Raw genomic sequence first — 11,592 nt, 5'->3', positions numbered from 1 at the left:
GACGATTCATAGTGTCTAGAATTGCACTCAAGATCATAAAATCACCGAGTCATCCCAACATTTACAAAATTTAACGGGACAAATTATATCCGTCCATTCTTTTCGGGTCATCGAGGCATCATAATAATTTCAAAACTCAGGCTCATATATTTGAGTGACAATTCATAGTCCATAATTGCACTCAAGATCGTAAAATCACGGAGGCATCCCAACATTTACAAAGTTTAATGGGACAAATTATATCTGTCAATTCTTTTCTGGTCATTGAGGCATCATAATAATTTCAAAACGCGGGCTCATATATATATTTGAGTGACAATTCTAGCAGTAACATAACATAAGTTGATATTGGTTTCACGTATAAAAAATTTAATCATCAAGATATTAGTACATGTCACTTGTTGAAAAACAGTGGGGCCGTTTACTTCTATTGTTTTATGCTTTCATTTTTACTAATATAAATAAACATTAGAAAAGGCATTAAGTTTTTGTAAATGCATTTAAAAATAGATTGAAGACATTGAAAGTGAAATTTGAAGACATCGTTTTCAGTATTTCTAGAAATGCATTCTCTCTAGTTAGCTACTATCTTCTCTATATCACAACTAAAAAGATAAAACCATAACCAAATGTCATTCCAGCTACCTATATACAAAATAAAAATTGAAAGTGAAAATAAAAAATGTTGTTAGAAAGTAAACAGCCACAAAGAATGCAATTGTACCTCGTTCTGGAGTTTTGTTTGAGCTCCCAGCTGGGATCCCTCTCCATAAGTCATGTGAGCTGCATGTGTTTGAGATGGTGGAACATAGAAGCTTTGCACTGGAGACGAGGATGCATTCATTGGTCCACCAGGGATCACAAACTGCTTTTGTGCTTGCTCACTGGAAACTTGTCTACATCAAGCTCAGCATTATTAGATGATTGATCCACTGATCTTTGAACCGGGGGATAAGGAGTGTAGCCAGGGGAGCTGTAAGTTTGAGAAATTAGACAATAGTCTTAGATTAAAGATGTTTTATTAGTTGTTATTATCAAAGTTACATTAATGACCATTTACAACTGTTTCCGGGGGGGTTAAACTAGGGATTAAACTTTGTTTCTTGAAGTTACAAGGTCAAACTCTTATCACTAGCTGACACCTCGTGAACAAAGATCATCTTAGATTCAAGGAATAGTTCTTGTATCATCTTTACTATACAAATCTTATTGTTCAGTTCATTAATTCTTCCCATAGCGTCAAAAAGTAGAGTTAGGTTGTTTTCATGATTTAACATTTAAAGAGAAAGGAAACAATCTTAATTTAGGAACAACAATCGAATAAACCAAACATTTCACTGCATAGAAACATATCCTATCCTACAATTTAAATCCAGATTCTAAAAGTAATAAGCCTCATTCTAGATAGAATCGCTCTATGTATTTTCCTCTTCAAGCAGTAATCAGAAGGACACTTTTCTCATTTGTTTTCAAGCAAAAACAGAAGACGTGTCGCCGTTATTAATTTAAGAGTTTTGCTTAGCATCTCATTTTACATCCAGTACAATCTACTTTGAACCCACCTTTTCCATTTTTCATAAGATGAGAGAGACGCATGAAATTGAGTTTTTCAGTAACTATAGAAAAGAGGCATATTGGCATGATAGATTGCTTACCATGCAAAAGTTGGAGAAGGGTAAACATAAGACTTCTCATATATTGAAGCTGCTGCTGCTGCAGCTTGAAGTCTTGCTTGATGCCGACTCAAATTATCACAAGCCACCCCATCGCCAACCTCAGTTTGAGCTGAGCTTCCAGTGCCTTCCCCTGTTCTCTTTCGAGGTTAGTATTAAAATAAGAAAATACTTAAATATAATAAGTATAATCAAGCCTTGTTCTCGCTGGCCCTGGGTGATATTCCAGATTAAAGTAATCAAATTTCCCCATTCAAAAATAATTTAAACATGTAAGTTGTGTGAATGAACCCCAAAAAAAGTACGAATATTTTAGAATTTGGTTAGACTTAACTCAACTCCACAAAACTAGCTCGTAAGGTTAGAGATGTCCACGGCTTATGAATACTTTTTCAAGTCATATCACATTCAATATGAGACTCTCAACACACCCCATCACAACCAAGACTGGACATCTTGAGTTGAGTGTGAGCCAAGTGACTACGGGTAGCCTAATGATTCTAGGATAGGCTCTAATATCATCTAAAAATTTGAATTTAGCCTAACTAAATCCTACAAAATTGACTTGTAAGGGAAGGGATGTTGCTCACTTATAAACATTTTTTCAGGTCATAACACAATCAATGTGAGACTCTCAAGAGTCTCAACACAGAAGTTAAGCAACGAGTATTTTTACGTACTTCACATGAAATTATGAATAAAAAAAATTAACGGGAACTTTTTGCAAGTGGTAAAACAAAGAGCTCACATTTTTTTTTTGTAGGGTTGAAATTAAGAAAATTTATAAAATAGCAGGCCACTGTTTGGAAAGGTGCACCGCATATACAAAGTGCAATAGTTTGTCAGGATCATACTTCCAACTATATTTCTTCATTTTTTGCTCTAAAGCACCGTATCCTAGAAATAATATACTACCTCCGTCCCTAATTATAAGACCCTTTTGAGAAAAAAAATTGTCCCTTATTATAAGATCCCTTTGGTATTTCCAAGTACATTAGTTATTTCTTTACCAACATACCCTTATTTATTTTGCATCTTTTTCTTCAATCAAAAATAAATATTATGTTGAAAACATGAATTAACTCTCTCTTAAGGATAAAATTGTAAAAACAATAGTAATTATATACAAATTTAATACTACAACCAACTTTCTTAATCTCCGTAATTTTTGCAAAAGGCTCCTATATTTAGGGACGGAGGTAGTAGTTTGTCATGTTTTTTATGTTAATGAATAATGTTTAACTATAGTAGTTGTTGATCATGTGATTACCTTGTCGATGAGCATCTGACTGTGGTCTTTGCTGTCCCCCCGTAGCAGTTGTTCCATTTTCTGATGGGACAACCAGTGCTCTGCAGGTAGGGCAAGTATGCTGCCGCTCTAGCCATGATCGGAGGCAATGAACATGAAAAAGATGACCGCATAGAAGCTTCTTTGCAGTAGTCATCTCTTCACGACAGATGATGCAGGTTACGTCATTTCTGCATAGCCATATCTAAAAATATTGATTCAAATGCATAAAACAAAAGTAATAAGTATAGATGCAATGCTAATCTTAGAACTCACGAATTAAGCTCTTCAGGGGTTGCATCTGGAAACCGATCATTCATGTTAGAAGTGATCTTACGATAACGTAGGTAATCTGAAATACGAACTTTGAAGTTCCTAAATGTCTCGTATAGCTCCCTCATTAAGTGCAAAGGAACACCATAGTTTCTGATAAATCAAATTAAAGTCAGAAGGTAAAGACAAAAGCCGTAAGGCTGGAATACTTAATCAGATTGATAGAGAAAAAAGCATAAAAAACAGGTGAACCAAACAATTCCCTTACATCTCAAAAAGAGAAGTATTACTGAAAGATGCATAAAAAGTATGAAATTATAAAGTTATCATGTTGAAAATATTTGAGAGCAAAGCAGACGTATCAAAGCCAGGTATCATGTCCAATAAATAAAAAAGACAGTTAGATTATCACAATAATCTGCTAATTATATTAGAAGCTCCTCCAGAACTGATTCTCTTTTCCTATCTTCAAGGGTATCATTCCTATTAGCCATGAATAAATAACACTGAACCTTACATGTTCTTGCATTTAGTCTAAAATTCAGGGAATATTAAAATCTCAAATGATTCTAACCACCCATAAAAGCATGCCACTGGCTTTTTAAATGCAACCATGAACTTACCTGCAACATGTAAGTGTAACTTTTATAAATTTGAACCAAAAATCAATATTTAGAATCCAATATGTTATTTTTTAATTCGGACCTTAAATAATCTGATTAGTCCTGCTGTACTAAGGGAACTTCATTTCTGTCCTATGTGTATATGTTGTCAATATTCATACAACGTAAGCATACTGGGCTACTAGCAAAAAATTCAGGACCAAGTCTTTCAATGAGTCAAAACATGTAAATTTGGACATTAGCACTATTTGGCTTATAAATCTCCAAAGTGCTCTTTACCCTGAGCAATGTGGCACTTGATCTCTTTAAAACCTTTTGAAATGCTTTCAAAATAAACAACATATACTATGGATTCTATAGTGCACATACTGCTATGAAGTTTAAATCATGCGAGGGAATAATACTCAGACACAGGTGATTACTTACATGAAAATTGCCAGAAAGAAGCACATATACATAGACAAGTGAAGCAAGTCCCTAACAAGTTCCAAGTAAAACGTGAAGACTGGTTTCTTTTCCCATTGCCCCTCCATAAGCATGTCACTGACATAGAAAATATATTTTACAAAAATTGCTACTGTTGTTGTTGCTAGTATCATGTACCTGAGATAGAAACATATATTTATATCAAAACAACAGCGAAGAGTAAACTATATTAAAACCAAACCTCCTATAACATTATAAAGAGAATTGTTCTAAATTGACAAAAATGTTTTTAACTTCTGGATACCACAGAAAGCATCAAATCAGACAGTTATACATGTGAAACTGTGTATAAGCTCAACTTTCTGCGTATAACATTCAACTATAATGGAATTTTTAATATATTAACATGTACTATTTGTAGCAGAACTGAATTAAGAGTAAAGCATTACCATCCTTCCAGAAATTATGTTAGAGAATTTTCCATAGTAAAATTAACAATGTCACTGACTATTTGAGAAGGGGGAAAAAGGAAGAAGTATGTCTTACTCAAAAGAAAAGAAGATCGAAACCGAAGCCTGCTTGGTTGCTAGTAAATGCTTCACTGAACTGTACAAAAAAGCGCCATCAAGAAGAAGAAGGAACCCCAAAAAAGATATGATTCGAACTTGAGACAACACAGACACTGAAGGTGTAGTCTCTATGTACTCTACTCTCTTCTGAGCCAACCAATGCAAAGCCTTGATTAACAAGAGTGCCGTAACCATGGCAAGGAATGTAATAGAGAAATCCTGTCTAAAGATAGTAATTGCAAAGAGGATTTCCATAACCTCCCTCCATGCTTGCTCATTAAGCCTCTCAACCTCGGCTTCTCGAAGAGAACCAAGAAACACCTTTTTAGTTAACTGCCACATAACACACATGATGACTAGAGCCATGTTGAGAAGAAGCACCAAACTGATCTTGGAAGTTGCTAAATAAACCATTGCCGGATAAAACTGGTCTCTGCTGTTAAATGCATGATATGTAATAGCCAAAGTGGCAATTAAACTAAGACCAGCATATGTCTGCAACCGCATCATTTTGCTCTACAAAAAACCACAGAAACCATTTGAATCAACTTGTGAAAACCCAATTGCAAGACAACGCAAACCCATAACATACATCTATGATAAGAGAAAGTTTAGATAGACTTGGCATATGTTTGGTTTTGATTTTGGAGGGTCAGAACTCAAGCGATTCTAAAGGTTGTAGAATTGATTTTATCAGGTAGAATTGATTCTACATGAAGCTAGAATTTGTAGCTTTTGGCTTCTACAATTGATGTTAGTCTAAAAGTTATTGTCAAATCCACTATTACACAAATACATCCAAACATAAATCACTTTATATTCAACTCACTTTTACCCATAATCAATTTTACACAATCAATTCACTCAAAATCAATTTTGAATACCGCAGAACCAAGCATACACTTATTTGAGCTTACATGCTGGCATAAACACTTGTGAGATTGTTTGGAAGAGCTTATGACATGTCATAAGCTGTTTTAAGCTTATTTTCATAAGCTCTTCAAGGTAGCTTATGAAAACAATTTCAGCATAATTTATTTTTTTAAAAGAAATAGTCTCTGATTATATGATAAAAAGTGCTTATGTTATAACTGGTTAATTAAGTTATTGTCAAATAATATCCACCAATTCCTTTCGGGTCATTGAGGCATCATAATAATTTCAAAACTCAGGCTCATATATTTGAGTGACAATTCTAGTCTAGAATTGCACTCAAGATCGTAAAATCAGCGAGGCATCCCAACATTTACAAAATTTAATGGGACAAATTATATCCGTCCATTCTTTTCGGGTCATCGAGGCATCATAATAATTGCAAAACTCAGGCTCATATATTTGAGTGACAATTCATAGTCCATAATTGCACTCAAGATCGTAAAATCACGGAGGCATCCCAACATTTACAAAGTTTAATGGGACAAATTATATCCGTCAATTCTTTTCTGGTCATTGAGGCATCATAATAATTTCAAAACGCGGGCTCATATATCATATTTGAGTGACAATTCTAGTCTAGAATTGCACTCAAGATCGTAAAATCACCGAGGCATCTCAACATTTACAAAATGTAGATTTCTTTAAAATCACCTAGGCATCCCAACATTTATAAAATTTAAGGAGGAAAAAGTAACATGCATCGTTTCCATCCATTACTTAGGATTATATCATCCTTTTCAAATTACCAAAATTGATTTCAACTCATAGAGGCAATCACAGTAAAGAATTCAATTCATGTCATAAAAGATATCATCCAACTCTGCATTATGAATTTTTTAAAGTCCTCAAGGCACCCTATCCGTTTCAACATTTAGGCTAATAAAGTGTGGAAAAAAATGTTCTTGCAGCGTTTCACACATTTATAGGGTTTGTTAAATTTTGATTTACAAAATTATATAGGGCTGTTATTGTTAAAGCAGAAGATTGAATGTTGTTGAATAAGCAAGAATGAGAGAATGGCTAGCCTAACAACAAAATTCGCAACATGCACCAATTGTGTAAGGTTTATGAAAACTCAAGAATTAAAACCTGAAAATCAAGATAAAGTCGGAAGCGTACCATTGAAGATGAAAGGGACAGAACAGAGTGTGATTCGAAAAAAGAATTCGGCAACGATACGAACGAAACCACCAACACATCATAACCTTCGAATGGGAACGGTTTGATTTTCATGTTTCTTTTTTTGGTTACAATTTTTTTTGCTTCATGTTTCGATTTCTTTCAATTGTTTTTCAACAGAGTTAAAGCGTGTTTGCTTGCTATTTATAGGATTTTCTCATGGGCTTTTGATTTTAATGGCATGTTGAGCCCTAATTCTAAATACTACTATTATTACTTCTTACTTTTATACACCTGTTTCTTTTTGTTTTAGCGTAACTATTATATTTTATTTTTTTGTGTTCGACTTAACTATGTTTTTACTTTCTATTTATTATACTAGTTTATATAAATGATCAATGGTACATACCAAGTTGATCCAAAAGAATTATTCAAAAAAAAAGGCACAAACTAAGTTTTAGAAAACTAATTTTTATAAAAAGAAAAAGAGTGTAAAAGTTTATTGTAAAAGTTCTATATTCACATTCTGCAATGCACAGGATGTAAACCGAAAGAGTAGGAAAATTAAAACAGAATCAAATGTCCTTGTCTATCACCAACAAAACCCCATGTTTCTTGAGATGGGGACCTTAAGCCAAACAATCAACCACAAAAGGTATGTAAAAGGTCTCCATTTTATACCCTCTTTTTGATGTTGAGGTTATCCAATTCTCCATATGGATAGCTTTTATTAGCTTTTGATACCTCATACCTATGCATGAAACCTTGAATAGAGTTTCCAGTCTTATCAACATCAACATTTCCCAGTTATCACACTTTATTTGACCATTCAGTTGAACAGCCCTAATAACGTGTAATTGAATCAGTCCAAAACCATAACAATGTTACAAATTTGTTTTGATTCTATAAGTTACTATGTTCTTGTCCATGTACTTCTTTCCTATTCACAGCCCCATTGGTTCAAACTACTTAACACAAAATATAATAACTAGCTAACTATAGATATTTCTTCTAGGCATATAAAACTTTAAACTGCAACAATATAAAGATTTGTGTATCATGTATCAACATTTCACCCTTTAGAGTATTTCATCACTAATTTATCCCTACCACTCCAAATCAAGACTTCTTATACGATCTCAAAAATAAAAATAAAATCAGTGTCAGTGTCTGTGTCATTCAGAATAAGAAGGGATGACTTGTGGCTGATGATAAAAAATAACTGAAAACAAGTCAAATACCCCTTTTCCACCTGGAGGATCAAGTAATGACTATAAGATAACTATCCATTTACAATTCAACCCTTCAGTACATTGTTTACTATAATTCATTGGTTATTTGCACATGTTATAGTCTAAAAAACAGTTCACGTGTACACCATCAGTGGGAAAATTAACTAAGGTTGAAACTTGAAAGTGAAGACCCAATTTGTCAAAAGATGTAGTATTATAGAACTTATGTTGAGTCTAGTGTAGCAGCAGAGGCAAGAAAAAATCATCGGCGGCATGAGATAGATCATTCAACTTTGTGTCTTTTTTCAGTATAGTGTGTCTTTTTTTTTTTTTTTACAAGTTCTGGAATAATTATCTTCTTTAAAAAATTACATCACAATAGTTTTATATAACATATTCAATTTGGTTCATAATGCATTGTGCAAGATTTAAAGCAAACATTAAAATATTTGTGCAACACTAAGCAGATATTATATTTAATTCATAACGCAACCTTAGAAAATCCAATGACAAACCATTTAATGCAATTCATGATTGTGAACTATTTAAAATATAGTGCAAGTGCAAGATGTGAGAGAGCCAACAACTCAAATTAACCAAACTATTGAAAATAAAAAGCAATGTTCAACCTATAGATTCCATCAAATATTAAATACCAATTATCTAACAAGTCACCAAAATTAGAGCAGGTATAACATGAATAACACAAACAAAAACTAACCATATATATGTTGCAGTTGAATCCATGCCTAAGGTGATATGAGACTCTCAATGTAGACTTTTGCGTTTGTAGGTTCATAGTTGTTTTGAAACTCAAGAATATTCGATGTGCCAGCTTTAGAATCATAAACAATCAACTTTATGTTTCTACTTTCAGACCCAAACTTTTCACATTGTACCAACAGTTGGTCATCCTCAGAAATATATAAAGCAGTATAAGCTTCTAAATCCTGATCTTGCAGATTAGGAATAGTGTACAATTTAGTCCAAGACTCTTGATTTCCACACTCCTTCATAATCCAAACATCCCAATATATAACACTACTTGCAAAGACACACAAGCAATCCCTCACCACACCCAAAGTCCACCAAACATTTTTATTCTTGAAATCAGGTAGGCAAAGCTTTTGATATGACTCCTTCTCTAAATCAAGAGAAATAATAACATCCCTTGCAAACCAATTAACAGTTCCACTAACAAATACTCCTCCCTGTCCACGAATGTGGTTAGAATATGGCATGTCCTCGATTCTTGTCCAATAATCGGTCCCCAAAGTATTAACACTAACTTCATTTTTGGAAGAAACAACAATGACCTTATAATTATCAATGAAATGATCATAGCCCAAGCTTACGGAATAATGATAACCTTCCAGACAAGGCAATAACTTAAACTTTCTAATGGAAGGGTTCCACAAGAAATAAGAACCATTATCAACCTTACCACAAAACATGCCATCGCAAGAGCACATCACGTTCACGACGTGATGTTCATTTGTGAGAGTATTAGTAGGAATGTAAAGTTGTGGTTTTGCAACAACGTCAGAAGTAGAAAAAAGCGAAAGGATTGGGGAATCATACATAACTAACTCGGTAAATAACTCATAACCATCCCAATAATAATCATCATTTGTTAGCATAAGGTGGTGGCGCTTGGTTGATAATTGAAGATGTTTCTTTGTGAATTTAGGATCGGAAATAAGAGAATTGAAAAACTTACAAAGGCATCGAAGCTGTACCAGTAATTTCACCGGAAGCCTACACAGAATCTCTGGCATGAGATCAAAAGGAAGAGTTGGAAGCTTCAGAGGTGGGCTTGTTAGGGTTCCGGTGGCCAATCGCTGCCTCTGAGTTTTGGTTGTTTCCACCGCGAGTGAGTGAGAAGAATCAATGTCGTTTCTGTTGTCGTCACCTTCGTTTCCTTGCGCCATTTCTCTAGAACAAGTAAAGTGAATTGTTTGCTAGCGAGAGAAATAGAACAGAAACAGAAAAGCTATCGATCTATATTCTATTTTCACCAAATTAGGGTCTACACAATCCCCACCCCAGTTCCTCGTATCTCAATTTTTTATGCAGACGCGCTATCGATCTACTATTCGCCAAATTAGGGTTGAATTCCAAATTTGGGTCTACACACTCCACCCTAGTTAGTTTCTCGTATCTCAAATTTTTATATATATTTATATTTATATTCTTTTTTTAAATAAACTTAAGATTATGATTGAAATGAGTCGAGTCAACGTCTTCTAATCTCGACTCGACTCAATAAAAATTAACTCAGCTTCAAGCTTAACTTAACTTGAATTCAATACAAACAAATTTTTTTTTTAATTTGAGTTTGACTTGTTTAAAGTTTATAAGTAAACTAATTCATTCAAAAGTTTTTTTTGTCAAAAAAAGTATATTGTGACCTTTTATTTAATAAAAAAAATTTAAACTAATATAAAGTTCTGGACCATGTTGGTCTTTAAGACCACTAAAAAAAGGGCCATGCTGACTTGTGTTTTAGGGTACATGTTAAGGTTTCTACAAAGAGCAAGTATTTATTGAAAAACATTACTCCCTCCGTTTCAAAATGAGTGTCGTTTTAGGTGTTTACACACATATTAAGAAATGCAATGATTAAAAGAAAGAGAATGGTTATTTTACCAAATTATCCTTATTAACTATTGGTTAGTTTTAAAAGTAATACTTTGGAAGTAGTGTGCAGAGTATTAATTGGAGGTACAATTGAAAAGAAAAAGTTATTATTGCATTGGAAACTGAAAGCGACGTTCATTTTGAAACAAATTTTTTTGGCTAAAGCGACATTCATTTTGAAACGGATGGAGTAAATTTCATTCTTGTGAGAAATAATTGGCACAATTTACGATGCATAATTTATATCCTTGGAACCTTAAGTTGTGCCTTTAGGGCAGATGTTAGCATTTCCCATAAAAAAAATAGCAACACCATATTATTACTACTGCAGTGCTATCAGTAAACATGTGCGTCAACACACTTGGGTTCGCCTGTAACACCCCAAAAATTTCATGTAATGATTTAACGAAGTTAATTAGATTTTTTTTTTTTTTGAAATAGCAAATTTTATTAAGCAACCAAATCCCTGTTCAAGACGAACAGAGATCGGTGAAACTGAGATTACAAACAAAAGGCCCCATATATAGGTGGAACACCTGAAAATAAACACCCTAAAAAACACCCCTTATAACACATCACCACCTAAAAATGACTTCTTCACGAAAAACAACCATCATAAAAACGAAATCCAACACCACCCGTCGTCACTACTCACCCCCAAAGGAAAAACACTCCTCAAAATTAAAACGCCAAGTCCTGAACACCAAAGCTAAGACACATCCGAAAATCTCATCTGAAAGATCGTTCAGCTTCCACCACCTCTCAAACTCCGATCCACCGAAAGAAACCATAAAAAGCTCAAAATCAAACTTG

The 11,592-nt window shown here is 33.8% G+C and overlaps 1 protein-coding gene and 1 pseudogene across 2 annotated transcripts; both read right to left on the bottom strand.

Moving 5' to 3' along the window:
* Positions 1 to 485: 485 nt before the first annotated feature.
* On the bottom strand, positions 486 to 8,126 carry LOC146946931 (ERAD-associated E3 ubiquitin-protein ligase HRD1B-like; annotated as a pseudogene). Its single transcript, XR_015026865.1, has 8 exons — positions 6,908 to 8,126; positions 4,830 to 5,368; positions 4,284 to 4,460; positions 3,238 to 3,387; positions 2,944 to 3,152; positions 1,656 to 1,806; positions 725 to 973; positions 486 to 645 (listed from the first exon to the last, which is right to left on the bottom strand). The product of XR_015026865.1 is annotated as an ERAD-associated E3 ubiquitin-protein ligase HRD1B-like (transcript).
* LOC146946930 (F-box/kelch-repeat protein At3g23880-like) lies at positions 486 to 10,288 on the bottom strand. Its single transcript, XM_085744728.1, has 8 exons — positions 8,861 to 10,288; positions 4,830 to 5,368; positions 4,284 to 4,460; positions 3,238 to 3,387; positions 2,944 to 3,152; positions 1,656 to 1,806; positions 725 to 973; positions 486 to 645 (listed from the first exon to the last, which is right to left on the bottom strand). Exon 1 carries the CDS (start codon positions 10,068 to 10,070, stop codon positions 8,889 to 8,891), a length of 1,182 nt encoding a protein of 393 aa, XP_085600854.1. The 5' UTR covers positions 10,071 to 10,288; the 3' UTR covers positions 486 to 645; positions 725 to 973; positions 1,656 to 1,806; positions 2,944 to 3,152; positions 3,238 to 3,387; positions 4,284 to 4,460; positions 4,830 to 5,368; positions 8,861 to 8,888.
* Positions 10,289 to 11,592: the final 1,304 nt, after the last annotated feature.

This window comes from Medicago sativa, chromosome 2, assembly GCF_051527215.1.
Source record: "Medicago sativa cultivar Bolivia chromosome 2, Bolivia_mono, whole genome shotgun sequence".
Lineage (NCBI taxonomy): Eukaryota > Viridiplantae > Streptophyta > Magnoliopsida > Fabales > Fabaceae > Medicago > Medicago sativa.
The sequence above is the reverse complement of the archived record's forward strand: the minus strand, read 5'-3'. Positions and strand labels throughout refer to the sequence as shown.

Bases quoted from the DNA above. Each gene is read 5' to 3' on its own strand.
- LOC146946930 (XM_085744728.1), bottom strand. From the start codon at position 10,070: ATGGCGCAAGGAAACGAAGGTGACGACAACAGAAACGACATTGATTCT.